A 19,205-nucleotide genomic window follows, 5' to 3' on the forward strand; every position below is an offset into this window, starting at 1 on the left:
CACACACAAATGCATCACCAACACCATAACTACATGTGAAGCCTTCTTTTTGTAGTTTTCCCCTTCTGACTTTTGTACAGTTTTCTCTTTTAATCCCCCCCCCCCTTTTAGCAATATATTGATATATCTGTGCATATAAATCTGGAACCCACTGGTCTGAAATGGAACCAATTCACTAGTATGTGTGCACAGTGTAGCAGCTGCATGATACCTACATCATACAATGGTGGCGTATCCACCATATTTTAGTAAGGACAGAATCGTTCTTTACAACAGAAAACACAAATTCCATCACAGAATCCCAGAAATTTATGTTTTTTAAGGGTTGTATAAATCAGTCCTCAAGCTGATTCAGTACTATTCAGTACAGGTTGCAGTTTGGACTATGCCCAATTTATTTTAAAGGGTATTTAATTAGCAAAAAAAGCAGTAGCAATGAAAACAGTTATAACCCCCAACTCCATACTTTCTCTATATTATTTTTCTTGATCTCTACAGATAATCTAGGCTGCTGCAAAATTACTGCAGAGTCTCAGCAGTGTTCACCTTCTCCCTAGAGAAGGGTCCCAGCAAAAGCCGCCAGCTTTTGCTGGGACCCAAGGAAAGATGAATAAAGTTGGAGGCGGTATATCTTTGGGGGATTTTAGGTTTCACACTGATTGCTTCCTTGGCTGAGTCCTAGTGAATTAATCAGAGCTTAGGTCACAGTACACAGATGGAAGGCAACTGAGCCTTTACCAAGCCAGCCACAGTTAACATCCTACCGAGCCACGTGCTTGCTATAAAGAGCTAGATTTAGCTAATGATTAATCCTTCCCTGCAGAGATCAACATGCTTCTATCCACCATCATCCCTCCAATCATTAAACCCAATCTCTAAGCACAACTGGAGCTCTGGAGTCATCAGGCAACATGGGCTCTCTCAGAACATGAGCACATGTTGGCAGTGTCATTCAAAGTAGCTCCATTCCTTGTATTCTGTATTTTAAGAACACCAAGTTTTGCAGGAAGTGTAGGGTATAAAATTAATTACTGATACAGTTGGCCCTTCCCAAATGTGGGCTTGCCATCCGTGGACTGGAGCATCCACGAATGGCCCCACCTCGTTCTCACCAATGGCAGTGCATGCACATGACTGTGCCAGTGTGGTCATGCATGTGTTGCACCACCATTCAGAAGCACGGGACTTGAGGTCTTGCATTATTTGCAGGGAAGTCCGAAGTAAAACCTGCACAGATCTGAAGAGGCAACTGTACTTTGAAATTTAGTCCAAAATTATAAATAAAACTGAACAGTATGAATACCAAATGCAATTTATCCCTTACTGAATTAAAGGGAGTTACCCAAATGGCTTTAACAGTCATGAATAAAAACTAATGGTTTACATTACACATACCACCACAGTTTCAGCCCAGTATGCTCACCCATCATCAGAACCACTGCAGAGGATTCCTTCCCTCAGAGGAGACCATCTTACATGAAACACTTTTGCAGTATGCCCACTGAATACTTTGAGTGGTTGATCAGAGCTAGTGGCTAGGTAATAGACACGGACATTTTTATCTTCACATCCAGTAGCTATCATGTCTCTGCAAAAAAGAAGATAGTCATCAGCTCTATTACTTTACTGTTTCAAAATGCTAATACCAACAAATGTAAGCAGAATTTTTGAAAACCTTTCCTGCATTTCCTTTTGATTTCAAACATCTAATGGGCAGAATGATCACCTTGTTATTGATCTTAGGTTAAATGAATAGCTATAATTGCTTCTAACTATCAGTGTTAACTGACAAAAGCTCCACCCAATCAACAAAACAGGGACATGGGAAAAAGAAATAGGCTGGGCAAAACTTTGGCCTTCTAATTCATCTTTCCAGTGCCAGGAAAAGTTACTTTTTTCAAACAAACTGATTCTAGAATTCTTTATGGCAGGCATACAATGCCTGGAAGATTCTGAGAGTTGGCATCCCCCCCCCCCCAAAAAAAAAAAAAAAAAAAAACTTTTTGAAGCATCTGTCCAGGTTAATTATTTTAAATACTGATTCAGACAAGCCCATGACTCCTTCTGACGCCACTTTAAGTGATATAGCTCCATCCTGTGGAATTATGTGATCTGCAATTTTACAAGGTCTTTACATTTCTCTGCCAGAGTGCTTGTGTCTTACAAAGCTACAAATCCCAGGACTCTGTAGGATAACACCATGGCAGTTAAAGTAGTGTAAAACTGCATTATTTCTACAGTGCAGATGCACCCCAAGTCTATGAAAGCTTATGCTACAACTTCTTTTGCACGGTTCAAGCACTGGACTATGACCCCTGCTCACCATGGAAACCCACTAGGTCACAGGCAAGTTGCACTCTTTCAGTCTCAGAGGGAGGCAGAGACCACTCTGAACAAATATTGTCAAGCAAGCCCTGTGATAGGTTCTCCTTAGAGCCACCGTAAATCAGAAATTACGTGAAGGCACACAACAACACCTGACCCCCAATTTAATTACCAGATAGCTTCAAAGTTAATTTCATATGTAATTACAGGTCAATATTTAGCTGTGTGCTGATAATCAACCAAGGCTTCTTTAGGTTTCAGTGGAAAGGAAAAAGATATTCACATCTAACTGGACTACAGCAGTGCTAAGCTGTTTGAAGGACATAACTGTACCATCTTGGTGGGAGAGAAGAAGCAGGCACAGCTCGATTATGCCTAGCCCTAGAGGCAGATGAAAGGCCTTCCCATCATTGCAACTGCCATCGCCCTGGCATTAGAGGGAGAGAAGAAACAGGCACTGTTCCACTATGCCTTGACCAGAGGCAGAGGAAAGGCCCTCCCTTCATCTTACCACCCTGGCATCAGAGGGAAAGGAGAGGCAGGCAGAGCTCCACCATGCTGAGGCCCAGAGGAAGATGAAAGGCACTCCTTCTGTTCTACTGCCCTGGTCTCAGAGGGAGAGAAGAACCAGCAGTATTTGCTGGACTTGGTCCCCAAGTTCTTCTTCCTTTTGTCTCATATTTTTATAGATTGTAAACCTGAGGGAAGAGAACTATCAAAGATGCTCTGAAAGCATTTGTTTCTGAAGAAAGATGTATAAATAAAATAAATAAAAATAAATGAATGAATAAAATCTCTAGGCAGACCCAATTCAAAACAAATTTTAATTAGTTTATGATGTTACTGAATTAGATCACAGCAACAATTATACTGCATTACCTACATTTATTTTAGAACAAGCTTGTTTTATAACATATGATTTGGAATTATGAGATAAAAAATAGGAGAAAGCTTACAAAAATGTAACTCACTTGTTGTTTTGACTCCAATCACAGCCAAAAACTGCAGCTGGATGTTTGTACTTGTGGAGAATTTTGCCATCAATGGTTCGAATAACACTGAATGAATTGTAATACAGAAATAAAAATCAGAAGTTTCCAAATGGTTTATGTGAGAAATATTTAAGAGAAGTTATTTATTTAATTATACTGGCCCTTTGAAAAACAGAATAAACAAAAGGGGGTACTTAATCCCACACACTGCACATTGATTCAATTAATTTTAAACATTTAATGAATTTTCATTACTATATCATTTTCATCACTATATACCAACTACATCAAGGCAAGAAAAAGGAAAAACACAAATATAGGCTGAGTGACTCCTGGCTTAAGAGCACTACATGTAAAAAGGATCTACAGATCTTAGTAGACTAAGAATATGAGGGAAGAATTTATTAGAACACTATGAGCCCAGGATAACAACAACTTCTCATAGATCAATTACGGCCGCAGCCCCCAAATTATGGAATAGCCTACCGGAAGAGATCCATCTTGTTATCACCTCAGATGCCTTTAAGAAGGCTCTTAAGAAGGATCTCTTCCGACGGGCGTACCCACCTGACTGCTTATAGGCGATCTTAACATAAAACGCTCTACTCTGGTTATAACTATATGTTTTTGGATGTTTCTGGTTGTTCAGATGATGTTTTAGTTTAAAATTATATTGTTAGTGTTTTAGTATCTGTATTTTTATACTTTATTTTACTATTTTATTGATGTAATCCCACCTCGATCTGCAGAGAGAGGCGGGAAATATAAATAAAATTATTATTATTATTATTATTATTATTATTATTATTCCACAAGGTAAATGTGAATCAACAGTGTGATGTGGTGGCCAAAAATACTGCTGCAATTCTAGGCTGCATCAAGTGTCCACATTAAGCAAAGTAGTGGTGCCACTCTATTCTGCTTTGGTCAGACCTCACCAGGAACACTATATCCTTTTTTGGGCACCACAGTTCAAAAAGGAAATTGACAAGCTGGAACATGCCCAGGGAAGGGTGACCAAGATGATCAAAGGTCTGGAAACCAAACCTTATGAAGAATGACTTAGGGAGCTAGATATATTTAGCTTGGAGAAGACTGAGAGGTAACATGACAGCTGTTCCTTACATTTCTTATTGGATATCATGTACAAGTTGAAGCAAGCTTTTTTTTCTGCTGTTCCAGTCTAGAAATAAACCTATAGATTCAAATTAACAGAAAAGATATTCCGCCTAAATATTAGGAAGCATTTCTTAACTGTAAGTGGTGTCGAAAAGTGCAATAGATTGCCTTTGGAGAGAGTAGATTCTCTTTTTTGGAAGATACAGAGGTTAGATAGGCGCAGTAGTTGTGTATTCCTGCAAGTCAGGATATTGAATTAGATTACCCTTGTGACCCTACCTCTAAGGGATGAAGCAGATGGGCAGCTAGGAGTGTCCTCTGGCTGCTCCAGCCACAATTGGGCTCTGACCGGCCTGGAACCAAGGCAACTGGATGGCTTGTTCCCAAAGCAGGCCATGGCAGCAGTCCCAAATGAGCCTCCAGCAGGAGAGTTTTTTTGCTGCTTTGGGCCACCTTAGGTAGCCTCAGAGTAGCTTCCATCTGTTTCAGGTCTAAGAATCCATTACAATTAAAAAAAACAACAACAACCATTTTGGAGCTTTATTTACAGAAATTCAAATGCCATTGAAAATGAGACCTTTGAGCATCCATATGTAGATGCTAGATATCATATGACTGGGTCATCTAGAACATGAAGCTCCATGTCAGTACATTTTATCAATTCACCTTTTCCACAAAACCATTTATAAGAATAATGCATCAAAATATACATTGCAAATACAAAAGTTGCGTCCAAATGAACACTCACCAAAACCCATCACCACTGCATGTTGCTATCCTTTTGGAATCTTTATGACTCCATGCAATGCAGAAGATTCCATTCTTTCCATGCTTCAAAAAATGTAAAATGCCTATCAATAAGAAATAATTCACCCCTTTTTCTCTTATTTATACATTGTCCTATGATCCTCCTCCTTTTCCAAGCATGATTACTAGCATTTTCCACCAACCTTTGATTCTAGCATGCATACATATCCCCCCACAATGCATTTCCTAATGATAAAAGGCAGATTGCAACAAAATACACAGACTGATATTGGTTACAGAAAGAAAGGGACCAGGAAATTAAACAGATTCCAGGGTTCCCTAGCTGCTTGTAGTAGAGTAAATGATAATTTAGCACAGGATGGAAGTATAGACTGTACAGTGAGAACCAAGTAAAGGTAAGCAGAGTTAATAAGTTGCAGCAGTCGCTCAAAGTGTTCTTAGTAGCAATACGTTACATAAACTGTATCAACAAGCTTGCTCTAGACCCCATTGTGGGTAGGCACCTCAGTTTAGACCCACATGAGATGGGAGAGGCGCTGCAATCATTATTGCAACCTTACCTCCTGCCCTTGCTTCCCGCATGTACTTCTCTTCCCTGCCTTCCGCACCATGGACCTCACAGCATCTTTACTGCCACCTATTTACCCACCCCATGTATAAAATAGCATGAGTTACACATAGCAGGCATCATTGCTTTACACAAGCATGTCTAGGCTTCAAATGCCCAGCTCCTATACATACAATATTTAGGTAGTGGGAAGGTACAGCTGATGCCAGACAAGATGAAGACAAAAATGGAAGCTGAGGCAGCAGAGAAAGGAGAGGGGAAAGGTGATTGCCAACAATTGCCACCAACTGTCTTCTGAAGGGAAGCGAGTAGCAGAATTCTCCACTTCTAAGAGAGATACCTTGCTCTGCCTAATAGATAGCCCAGCTCTGTTCTCCCAAAACTGATGAATGCAGGAGCTCTTTCCTCAGTTCTCTAAAGCTTCAAAACAGGAGTAGACAACGGCATGAGGGCCAGGAGCCAATTGCCATCCTCCAGAGTCCTGTGATTCTCACATACATGTCCTGTCTAGCTAAAATGCCTTCTTTTTCCTCTGCAGTACCTCACAAATGGTGATCAGAAGTGACATTGCTTTACTTATTTGGAAAGGTAATGTTGAGGAAAGGACAGGCTACATACCCAGAACTGTCATTTTTAAGTGAATCACAGAGGCCACAAAGAAGAAACAGACTTTTAGGTATGTAAGGTACATGTGCTCTCTTCCTGTAGAGGTGGGATGGAGTATTTTTACTTTTACTTATTGGGGGGAACTGTTTTCATAGTTTGGGGGCAAAAATTGCCTGAAAATCAAACTATTTTAATGGAGGCTTTGAGGGACTGATGGGAGGCTTTAGGGACCAAAAATGTAGAGTCCAAGGGCTGTATGCCCTTCCCTGCTTTAACACATAAAAGAAGTTTCTCCATTGGGCATGATTTCAACTGAGGTTCTGTAATTAGATTTTTAGGGTACGGTGTCAATTCAACTTTCACAAATGAGATTTTCATTTAAAAATAAACCTGAAAAACAAATTTTATTTTACCTCACTGAAACGGGTTATCATTTTGCCCCGTGGAACATCCCAGATGAAAGCACCATTCCTGGAAGTTGCCCCAGCTATGCAATTCAAGTCTCCTTTAGGAAAGAAATAATCAAATAAACAATGGTATAAAATTATACATCTAATTATTATTCTTCCACTACCACAACGGTGTGCTATTTGAAAAGCACACTTTCTTGAAATGAAATGCCACTATGCTCCCAAACTATATATGTTTCACATGCTTTCAACAACTTCATCTTTCTACTTCATCTAATCTGGAAATTTCTATCAGGTTGTATGCTTTCAACAACAAGAAATATACAATTTTTCATAGTTTTAATTATTTTACAGTAGTTCTAGCAAGTTAAAAACACCATCTGCTTACTAAGTGTTCAGCTTCAACACTATCTTTAACGTTGTCTAAGGAAAAAGTCATAAACTGTTTTACTGTTTCACTGCTGTTTGCTCAGACAATGCTTTCCCATATTCTTCTCCACAACACACACACACACACACACACTTAATCCTGGATGCTTCCCTGTTCCCTTTCTTTCAAAGAATATGCCATGTACTATCACATTTAGTATGAGATAGTACAACACTCCCCATTGTCATGACATGACTTATATATTATTTAGATCCTCATAGGCTGTTTCAATTAAACGCCTTTCTGACCAATTTTTCTCTTTCTACTTCTTCTAACCTGGAAATTTCTATCAGGTTGCACATAGCACCTTGTAGACCTCTTTCCCAATGTGGTGCCCATGTAGTACACACACAGCTCTGTCAGTGCTTGCTCCTCTGCCCTCCACAACCTCGCCTTGCACCCCAAAATATCCAGTAACACCAATTTCTGGAAGGCCAAGCACACTGCAAAACAATCTCCAGGTTTTAGGCGTAAAGGAAATAACAATAGGAGGCATATGGAATGTGATGATTCACTTTGCAATATTCAGTCCACCAGAAAGGAAAAAGAAAGAGGATCCAATCAATAAGCTTGCCTGGTAAGCTAGAAAGATGAATAAAAGGGAGAAACTTGTGTGCCCATGTGCATAATGGATTAGTGGTTTGTGTGCTGGGGGGGGGGGGAGATAAAAATGGAAACATTGGGGTGAAAGAGAAAAAGGAGGGACTGCTTTTGAATGTGTTATATTACAAGAGAGTGTGTGGGTGAGTTGGTGGGAAGATATGATAATATCAGGGTAGTAATCCTGGGAAGCGACAAGGAAGTTCAGCAATCCATTTCCAGTTCTGCTTCATGCTCCCCAAGGCTGCTTGGACCACCCGGTCCAAAAAATTAAAAAATCCAAAAAAGGAATAGGATGTGAAGTAGAGCTGGAGAAGGAAAAATGAGCAGATTGATCATTAACTGATTAAGAAATTACCTCTGTAATGAATTTGGGAGAAAAGGCCCTATTAATTTGGGGAAATAAACTGATATTAAATTAAGTTTGCATAACTTCTCTATCATAGTGTTTTGCGGAGAAAATGAAATGCAGAAGTAAAGCTTGTGCCAGCTACATTAAATCTTAAAAGTGTGTTGAGTCCTCATGCTTATTTGATACCACCACCACAAACTATTAAGTAAGTTAAAAATGCCACAGCCACATGTTTCTGCCAGAGCTGCATCTCTGGAAAATCTTAGTTGGTATTCAAGAACTATTTTTCTATACTATTTGAAATTTAATGAAAATATTCTTACCTGGAGCCCACGACAGTGAATATATTACCCCCTCATTACCAGGAGAAGTGTAGACAGCTGTTAAAGTATTTATATCCCACACCTTTATTGTTCCATCAAATGATGCTGTAGCTAGAAGGTCAGGGTTATCAGGTTTGAATTTACAATCGAAGATGGTTTCAACATGGCCCTAGAAAAAAAGTTAAGTCCCACTGTAAGAACTATTTTACATTTTATATTAGTTAATTGGAAATCTTTATCTGTTGACATATATAGTAAAGTTATTTTTTCTCTTCAAGAAGGAGAAACAAACACTAAAGCAAGCATGTATTTAATAATTTACTAGTATTTATATTACTCTTCAGCCACAAAAGTGGGTTACAGAGCACTATACAAACATAAAACTATACCGAGAATATAACCAAAATAGTCAGTAAATTTTTGTTAAAATTTCAGTCTCAGAAGAATTGAAGCAAACTTCAATCACAAGACTGATCATAATAAACTACAATAGGTTTATAGTTTTAAAATGTGAAGATTAATTGACAGCTGTTAACTTCATAATGCATTTCACTTCCAAAAGGCATTTGGATATATCAGTATCTTTAAAAAACAAATGTCAGTATGGGAGAAAGTGCATCTTAAAGGTTCAGGAGGGTTCTAAAGTGTTTAGGGCTTAAACGATAAGCCCCGTGCATTTGGTTTGGAAGTGAATTGGATGCCAGTGCAATTTAGAACTTGAGCAATATGGTTGCCATATTCACACTAGTCAGAAGTCTAACTGCCAAGCTGAGTAACAGGCGAGATTTCCAACTCATCATTCTGACCAACCCTATATACAATGAACAGGAATATACAATATAAATTACATTAAGAACATGCTAAGTACAGTTTATTAAAAAAATAAAGCTGAACAGGGAAATATAGCTTTTGAAAAGTCTGGTGAAGATTTAAAAATGCAAAAATTTGTAATGTCCAGCTTGATGCATACTTGTTTTTCATCTTCAGGTATAACTGGAAATACTGCAATAGTAACAGTCAGTTCAAATTATAATACCTCTGCTTTTACTGTGTCAATATCATTTTTATTGGGCCATCACAAAGATATAAACATATACTATGATTATTTGTGTCTCCAGTATAAGCCCAACAATAATGAAAAACAAATCTCTTATATTCCTAAAACTAATCCTGAACACATGCCTGATGTTAACAGTCATCGTCATGATCTGACACAGAACTGTGTCTTGCCCAATGCTTTCTTTGGCACAAAGAACTGTCTACTAAACCCCCAAGTGAATAATAGTCAATATGGATAGAAATGAATGACCAACAGGGACCTTGCATCCCATAACAAACTTTAGTACATCCAAATGCTTGACAATGTCTTGCATCGTGAACAACTGGATATGACTGTATGCCATCTCATCAAGGATACTCTTCTAGAGCTAGATAGCAGGGTGGACAATAAGCTCTTTAATCACTTATACTTACTTTTGGAATTACAAGCATGTATCCATGGCCTTGTGCCCCTCAGAAACACTAGAGCAGACACAGTTCTACACCTTCTAATACAAAACACTGTCCCTAAAAATATGGATGACTGGTGTAGTCCAATGATTAGTTTGGGGGTATACAGCCTTAGTTTTGAGATGCCATTATTGGGATGGGGCAGTACATGACAACATTTAGCCTGAAGAACAGAAGGTTAAGAGGTGATATGATAGCCCTGTTTAAATATTTGAAGGGATGTCATATTGAGGATGAAGCAAGCTTGTTTTCTGCTGCTCCGGAGAATAGGACTTGGAACAATGGATGCAAGCTACAGGAAAAGAGATTCCACCTTAACATGGGGAAGAACTTCCTGACAGTAAGAGCTGTTCAACAGTGGAACACACTCTCTCGGATTTTCCTTCTTTGGAAGTTTTTAAACAGAGGCTGAATTTTCCATCTGTTGGGGGTGCTTTGATTGTGTATTCCTGAATGGCAAGGTGTTGAACTGGATGGCCCTTGTAGTCTTTTTAACTCTATGATTCTATGATCTTTTAAAAAAAAAATGGAGGCTGGGGCTTATTGTAGATGCTACTCTCCTAAAAATAAACAATTAAAGATGTGCAGTGTTGCAAAGTTTAATAGAGAAACACATACCCTTGACACCCTAACACACTTTTATATACATTGGCTATTTATAGTATTTGAGTACCAGGACTTATGGTGTTTTCTGCTGTCAAAAAGTCACTTCATGTTTGGTTGGATCACGGTCCTACCTCTTCTCAAAACTTGGGAAGACATCTCAAAGCCTACAGAAAGCCTTTGAATAGTTCACATGAGTAGACCTTGCTATCCCTGTAATGGTTGTTCCATTCACTCCACGACAAAATCATCCTGCCACTCGTGATGAAAAGCCTTTTTCACTTCAAACTTGATATAAATAGTCTCATAGACAAGAATAATTTAACATTTTTCTCTTTGCTGTGAGGAAATAGCCAAAAAGTGTACACTTTTGGAAGACTATATGCAGTTCAGGTCTTATTCTGTGCACACAAAAACAATCACTTTGGGAGCAGAAATATTTTTGTACAGAAAATATGGTTTTCTGAGAAAAAATATATTTTCCATGTTTTGTGCACAGAAATGTTATTTTCTGTACATTTTCTGTGACTGAGCGAATACTGCTTTCTCTTTCATTTTCTGGGCAAAACATGCAATTTCTTCCACACAGTATGTTCTGAAATGCTAAGGTTCTCACCTGTCTGGGATAATCCACATGAGTTTTCCTGATAGTCAATAAACCCATTTTTAAACCATTTTCCAAATGTTTTAAAGCATTCTTTCCATCCCTACTAGAGACTACCAAAAATGAGTATGTTTCATATAAAATGGAATCATAGCGTTAGCAGAGGCTATTGGGCTTTTGAGTCCAACCCCCTGTTCAATGCAGGATCTCAAGCAAAAGCAAGTAGCTGTACAGCCTCCAGAGGAGAAATCTCCACCTCTCAGGGCAACTGGCTTCACTGCCAAACTGCCTTTACTGTCAAAAAGTTATTCTTATGTTCAATTGAAATCCATTTTCCTTTAACTTTAAACAATGAGACCAGGTCCTAACCCCTGGGGCAACAAAAAATGGGGTAGTCCCTTTCTCTCTGTGACAACCCTTGAGATTTTAAAAGAGTGTAATCATGTCACCCCTCAGTCTTCTCTTCACCAAGTTAAGCATGCCCAGCTCCTTCAAGCTTTCCTCATATGTTTTGTTCTCCATAAATGTATTATCCTTGTTGCCCTTCTCTAAACCTCCTTCAGCTTGTCTATTTCCTTCTTAAAATGAGGCACCCAAAACTGAATATAGTAGTTCAGATGAGGCCTGACCAGTGCAGAATATAGTGGGACTACTATTCCCCTTGACTTCAAAATTATGCTTCTATTTATTCAGGCTACATAGCATTCACCTTCTTTGTTGCAGCAACACACTGCTTTGCTCATGTCCATATCTACGGTCAACAATAATCCCAAGGTTCTTTTCACACGTAGTACTGCTGACCCATGCATTCTTCTTATGTTGGTCTGTTGTTCAAAAATACATTTCTTTTCCAAATTTCTTTGTTTTCAAAATTACATGTATTTTCTCAGCTATTTTAATGGATTGTGAATTATCTTAATGCTATTTATAAAACTTATAATGCTCTTCCATGGATGAATGCAGGTGGAGAATGTAAAGTGTGTCACACAGCATGGGACACCAACAGCCACCCGGGAATCATTCCTATTTGATGACTGTAGAAGCTGAAAAAATAAGCTACCCATTACAGAAACTTCAGTTGGGCAGTAACACTTGTATCTGTGATTGATCCAGATCACACACAATATTTTCCATCTGAATATATCCATAAGGTACAAACACCTTACTGGATGATCTTAGATATGTGAACCGAACATTAGTCACAATATCAGAAAACAGCAAACATACCAGATCCCTAAGAAAATCCCACTTTTTGGCTCCCATATCATAAAGTCCTATTCCACCATCCATAAAACAGCATACAGCATGTCCAGGGGGTAGTGAAAATGCTTGGTTTTGGGTAAGAGTTGGAGGTGGAACAGCCTCACTAGTCGATGACATGTGATGGTTTTTAGAAGGAGACTGTGAAGAAAATGCTGAATTAAAAGATAAAACATATTAGCATACCTTTTGTATTTCCCATTTTTAAAAGACAACAATATTATTGACCACTTGGTCCTGGTAGTCAGAATGTTTTATTGTGTAATCAATCACAGACTAGTCACTTGAATTACAGCTGCATATAACTACCTCTACTACAGAAAATGTCAACCAATATATACAAATCTGTGTTAAGAATTTTTTCAAGTTGTTTCTGTCTCTGTGTGTTTCAGTTTAACAGCTGTACAAGTTTGGTAGCTGATTTTAAATAGCTATGTCTTATTCAAACATGCAGAAATTGGCATAAATATTCCTCACATCTTCAAACATTTATTTCTTATTTATAAAATAACATGTTTCCATGCTCAAAATGGTAATGTATACTTTTGTTTCAAAATTATGTTTAATAATTCAGGACCAACTATGAATGGTATGCAGGTCTTAAAAAGTAAATGAGCAACAAAAATAAGGAGAGAGAAAATGTGTACTGTATGAATGATATTACGTAGTATGTATGACATTTGCATTTTGGACTGAGCAAATATCACACTGCAAAGATGCCTGCTTTCCCAAGTTGTTTTTACAGAGCATTTGCAATTGGTTAGACAACTTGGAGTCCTCCAGGAACTGTTGGAGTAAAAAAAACTCATCATCTATCACTATTTGCAGAGGGTTGGTGAGAGCTACAACAATATTGGGGTGTGATGGGGTGGGAGCTAAAAGTCGGAACTGGGAAACAAGTGAGTAGTAGATATTAAAACAGTGGATCAAATATGAATCTCAAGTCTTTGAGAACAAAGACTGGCTGGAAAACAATGTTGACAAAGCAGAAATTAAAAGTTATCAAAATCTTAACAGTGGGAATAATCAGGAGACATGTGCATCAGCAAATTCCAAGTAGTAAGCAATATAAGGAAGCAATGTTAATTTACATTAAATGATCTGAAAGTATATTATTTTGAAAGATGGAAGTGTCTTCTCTTGAAATATAAAGGCTCCTGAGAGCCAATTTCTATTCCAGTTGATACAGGGAAATCAAGCCTGACTCTTATTCCCACTGCCTCACTGTTTGACCTTCTGCAAGTCACAATCTCTCAGCCTCAGAGAAAGGGCAAACCAGCTCTGAACAAGAAAACTACATGATAGGTCTGCCTTAGGATTGCCATAAGTTGGAAATGACTTGAAGGCACACAACAACAACATTCTTTGAGTTAATTTCATGTCTAGTTTTGCACTTAGCTATTATGGCAATGTTTGTAAGTCCTTAAACAAACAAGAAGGATTGACACAGTATCTTCCAGGCTTTTATCTTAGGAGGAACAGAATGTAGGGTTGCTGCTCTCACAAAGGCAGAGGAGATCTAGCTAGGAAAGACACACACACAGAGTGGAGATATTGCAAGTGCCTCCCATCTTAAACAAGGTGATTCTGTTCCCTTTCTAGACTGGGAAAAAGTGTTTCCAAAGAAAGGATAAAAAAAGAATAGATTTCTTGGTGTTAAGGTGAGAGAATCAGAAAGGAGGGTAAGGAGAACAGACCAGACAACACAAGGATTTGTGGATTTTCAAAACTATTTGAATTGTAGAATTTATCAGTGCATAAAGAGATGTATTTTTGCCAACATCCATTTTGTATTATAAAATGAGAATCTGTGATGTATTCCAATAATCCTAGGAAGGAATTTCTGTTACTCTTGATCTTCTAAGGAAATTTATCTATATTGTGTTGGAGACCTAACAGTGTACAAGTGCCGACCTCAAGTGGTAAGTTAGTCCATTAATTTGGTATATATTTTTCTAGACACGAATTAAAAACCAAAACCAAATACTTACATTTTTTCTTTGGAGGAGAACTAAGAACATGCAACCCATGGAATCCAGTTTTCTTCAGTTTAAAATTATCTATTGGTGTTGTTCGTGATACATTCCAAACACGCAAGACACCCACTTGAGAATCTGTATTATAGAGTACAAACCACATTTAAGATTTCAGCCAGAAGTCCATTAACTTGAATAACTAGCAATCTTCAACAGCAATATATTTAATTGTTTTGGATATGTTTGTACTCACAGTTATTCATAAATATTTTTCATAGATAAGATAAAATTGGACACAAACCATCTCTGTAGAATCCCCCCTCCCCCAAAAGCAAAAGAGCAGTTTATGTTCATTTCAGTTACATTTGAAGACAGAATCTTCCATAGCATGAGACTTGTTTTCACAACTGTCACCACAAACACATACATACAAACTGAACATGGTGATCATGAATATGTCTTCATAACAGATTGATGTCCCTTATTATGCACTAAATGAGTCATCAGGCCTTCTAGAGGCATGAAAAGAAAGGTACACAACTTTCACATTACAAAATCTTAAATTAATGGTTAAAACCAGGAATGATTAATAATAGCCAACAAGTATCCCCCAAAACCACTTTCCCCCATTCCCCCTTCACTTTTTGTTTCCAATTACTCAAGTCCCAAATTAGTCCCAAGACACAAAAATTTAAACAGGTTTCGACAGCACAATGGTGTCTTCAAACCACATCTATTCCTCTTAAAATATTATGGCTGTCCCTACTTTTAATGAACTAACTATGCAAGTCACATTTTAATAAAACCAGCAAGAAATTGATGGACGTGATCCCACATTACCTATTTTACTGTTTTATAAAACAATGTTTGAAAATGTTTGTTCGTTTTACCTCCAGTGATAAACATTCCAGGAGCACTAGGAACCCAAGCTAAACACTGCACCGATGCCGCAGAACTAGGAAAACTAAAGACTGTGATACAGGAGAGAGACTCTGAATCAACTAGACGGATGCCATTGTGCAAATTTGCAGCAAGAAGATAATCCATTGACAGGGGGTCCCATTCCAGAGCAGTGACAGGGTCTTCTTCATCTGTCCCTTCAAGAGATTCTGGCCTTAGAACATGTTTCTGACTTTTACAACCTGGAAAAGTACAAAATTAGACTTTGAACAAAACAAAAAAAAAATTGGAACTGCAGAACAGACATATATTTGTAGTGAATATACATTTTATAAAGTACTTATTTAATTGGTTCCAGGGGACAGTTTTAGGTGAATACTTCATACTGTGCCTTGAGAATCCAGATTATGATTTAAATGAGTTATAGCTTGATTGAGGAATTAACAGAGTAGAGCTATATCATCTATTTATTATCAGGACTGCTGAAACAAGCCTGGGATATCTAATATGATTTAAGAAATACAACAAGTATTTATTAGCTTTTATCTACTGTTAAATAATAATGTTTAATACGTATTTACTTATTAAAATTGAGTAAATCTCTTATTGAGGGCCAGCATGGAGTAGTGCTTTGAGTGGACTAGAACTCTGGGAGAAATGGGTTCAAATCCCCACTTAGTCATGGAATTCTATTGTGTGACTGTCACACTTTCTTAGCAACAGAAGAAAGCAATGACAAAACTCCCTCTAAATGAATCATGCCAAGATACGATCAATATAGGTTGGGGGGAAAAACTGGAAGGCATGTAACAAAAAGGTTCCTATCAGTTGAGTCAATGCCTATGTCCAACTACCAAAGGGACAGAAAGGAGTATTAAATTAAGAAATTTATGTAGTACCAGAGGGAAGTTGATAAATGATTCTTGTAAGTAACCATACTTAAGCTGTGTTGTACTAAAATAACACTCAGAAATGAAGTGAACCTCCCACACATCGGGGCTGTGGCAGTGCATACTATTAAGGTCCTCCACAGTTGCCAACCCCAGCACTAAAACTTCCTTGTAATTCCCTCAACAGATATGTTTTTGGACTACTGGAGAGAGAGAAGCCAATGCAATTAAGAACAATTCTCTACTTTTCTTGCTAACTGAAGCTTATCTTCTAGCAACCTTTCTAATAGACATTTGTATGTCTGGATGTGTCCCTTCAGAATTGGCTGACAGTTGCTATTATCCCTGATCAGCTTGCTGTTGGCTGGAGATAATATGGAAAGTACTCCAATGTGTCTGGAAGCTACAGTAAAAAGGAACACAAATACTGAGTATATAAAAAGTTCCTTGCTTTCATTCATTTCGATACCATGAAAGTTCATACAGGCCTAAAGCTGCAATCCCATACACATTAAGTTTGGAGCAGGTTTACTGAACTTGGTAGGATATATTTATAAATAAATATGCATAGAATCAGCCTGTCAAAATGGTTTCTGAAGACGTTGGACCTTTAGATAAATATCAGCTTTTAAACTAATATTACATATTTCTATCATTTTCTACATTTTCCTCCTGGAATGCCTCTGCTGTGCCACTACTAGTATCTAGAGAGCCCTTCTTAGTTAAAAATAAAGTGAATACAATGGACAAAATGCTGAAATACTAACAATTAAAGACACTGTTGCATTGTGCTAATTATTCAATAATGACTCAGACGTAAATTACAGTCTTGAAGATGCTTTACTGTTCCTGGGAGTCCAAAACAACAGAAATTTTAGCATTGCACGTAACTGAAGTTCAGTTGAAGTCAATGGCTGAAATTTAACATTCTGGAGAAAACAACTAATAGTACTTTTCACTTTAATGTTTATAATTACAGACCCAAATAATACTACAACAGACGAAGTTCCCAATTGCCAATGGTAAATAAACCTTTAATCAGATCACAAGGATCCCTCCCTGCTAAGCACAGTCTTGAATGATTAACACAGGGAGGAACCCAAAATGTCCCCTCCTTCCCAAAATCTATACTGACATAAAACTGTAGTATTTGCTACAGCAGTATGAATATGATCTTTAAGAGTCTGTTTTCATTTATGTAAGAGAATCTGCTGAAATAACAAACCTAAGTTTGTAACTAACAACATACAGAACAAACCACTGATGATCAGCATTCTTGTTCTAACCAAAAATATTCTGAAAAATTAACAAACTGCCCAAAGTGTAGTTCTATGATTGGCCAATCTTTCTTTCAAATGGGAAACTAATCCATGAAGTGACTGCATAAGTGAATGATATATTTTTTAGTCAGTGTCATTCATTACAAATGAATGCACTTTTTGTTGTCTGTCCTAGTGAGTACAAACAGTATGACAAGAACACTTTTGTACAAGCTAAGACTTTAAATGAAGCTGTCCTACATTGCCAATCTAAAATCAACTGTGTAGTACAGATTTTCAGACAACTACCCCTGAGTAATTCAAGAGCAAGAGTATTAGTGAACAACAAACTCTCAGATACAGCAAACCCCTTTCCTGAAATAAGTGATGCATATAATATTGGATGTCTTAAAATTCTTACCTGGCTGAAAAATAGAAAGACTTCCATCAGTGTGTCCAAACACTACTTTCCCCTTCTTTTTGGGATGCCATCTAAACAGACAGATGTCTGACAAAAAACTGTGAGCATCTTTATGTATAGTTACACCACAATCAGGTCCTGAAACTGTCCAGATGTACAAGGGACCTCTATGGGAGACAAATGCAACTGCATCTCCTGCATTCCAGCACCAGCTAAGAGATGCAGGAATACCTGAAACATTAAAAAAAAGAATCTAAAAAACATTTGCTGCCTTACCTCCAGTATTGCAATGATGAACTTAATGAAAAAGACAGCTTAAACTATCTTCTCTCACTAGTTTGTATACTGAAACTTAACACTAAGAACATAATAAGAATGTGTGCCAGTTCTAATATTATTTGCTCCCTTCCCCCCCAAAAAAATCCTGTGAAGCAACACATTTGGATATCCTTATACTGAAATCATTTTAAAAAGATCGTATGAGTTTGGAAGAAAAGGGTTTTGTCCACTTGAACAAAAACCAGCGACTTTCCACTCCTCCTCCCCATTCCCTTCTCCATTCTTATTTGTTCATATGAACCTGTTGAAAGCAGACCTCCATGTGAAATATGTTACATTAAAATTAGCTACAAGTATATCTATAAATACAGTTCCATATTGCTCAAACCAAAATGGACTAATTCAGGGGTGAGAAATATGGTCCTCCAGAGGTTGTTGGACAACAGCTTCCATCAGCCCTAGCCAGATTAGCCTAAGATGAAGAATGAGGAAAGTTGCCCGAGAACCCTTGAAGATCCATGTAGCTCCTCTCCTTGTCTAAGCTGTGGGCATGGTGTACCACAGACAATAGTTTCCAGCACAGAAACCTTTCAGTCCTTGCCCCTTGGTAAGTCAAACTGAATCACATCTCTCACATTTGTAGATTGTTTCACTGCTTTCATTGGGCAAGATCTGAATGGCCAAGAAACACTCACATGGAATCTACTTTTTCCTTAGAAGGAACATTATTATTATTATTATTATTAACCTTTATTTATAAAGCGCTATAAATTTACACAGCGCTGTACATACAATGTCATAGTGACAAAATGATGTTTGTGCATCTATCCCTACATTCTTTTCATAGTTTTTACTCTAAAAAATATAAGCAGATGTTTCTGAGTAACAGCAAATTTAAAGAGCCCCAAAACAGAGGCTATTATGATTGCTAACCAATTAGACATTGCAAGGAAGTAATCAAATAACATTATTGTACTACTACAACCATATTAGAAGAAAATATATCAAAAT

General features: G+C 37.7%; 1 protein-coding gene across 10 annotated transcripts in view; it reads right to left on the reverse strand.

The window, feature by feature from the left end:
* The window catches only part of WDR17 (WD repeat domain 17), a 61,406-nt gene that overhangs the window by 26,085 nt on the left and 16,116 nt on the right, over positions 1 to 19,205 (reverse strand). For all 10 annotated transcript variants that reach the window (XR_016281310.1, XR_016281309.1, XM_089525444.1 and 7 more), the window contains 9 exons: positions 17,916 to 18,146; positions 15,336 to 15,587; positions 14,461 to 14,583; positions 12,437 to 12,624; positions 8,494 to 8,662; positions 6,792 to 6,883; positions 5,185 to 5,267; positions 3,297 to 3,383; positions 1,424 to 1,588 (listed from right to left, as the gene is read on the reverse strand). Coding sequence is in view for 8 of the 10 variants with exons in the window: in XM_089525444.1 (XP_089381570.1) it covers positions 1,424 to 1,588; positions 3,297 to 3,383; positions 5,185 to 5,267; positions 6,792 to 6,883; positions 8,494 to 8,662; positions 12,437 to 12,624; positions 14,461 to 14,583; positions 15,336 to 15,587; positions 17,916 to 18,146 (1,390 nt within the window). In the remaining 2 variants the exon portion in view is untranslated. The remainder of the gene's footprint in view (positions 1 to 1,423; positions 1,589 to 3,296; positions 3,384 to 5,184; positions 5,268 to 6,791; positions 6,884 to 8,493; positions 8,663 to 12,436; positions 12,625 to 14,460; positions 14,584 to 15,335; positions 15,588 to 17,915; positions 18,147 to 19,205) is intronic.

This window comes from Sceloporus occidentalis, unplaced genomic scaffold (genome assembly GCF_023333645.1).
Source record: "Sceloporus occidentalis isolate IW3139 unplaced genomic scaffold, rSceOcc1.0.p SCAF_5, whole genome shotgun sequence".
Classification (NCBI taxonomy): domain Eukaryota; kingdom Metazoa; phylum Chordata; class Lepidosauria; order Squamata; family Phrynosomatidae; genus Sceloporus; species Sceloporus occidentalis.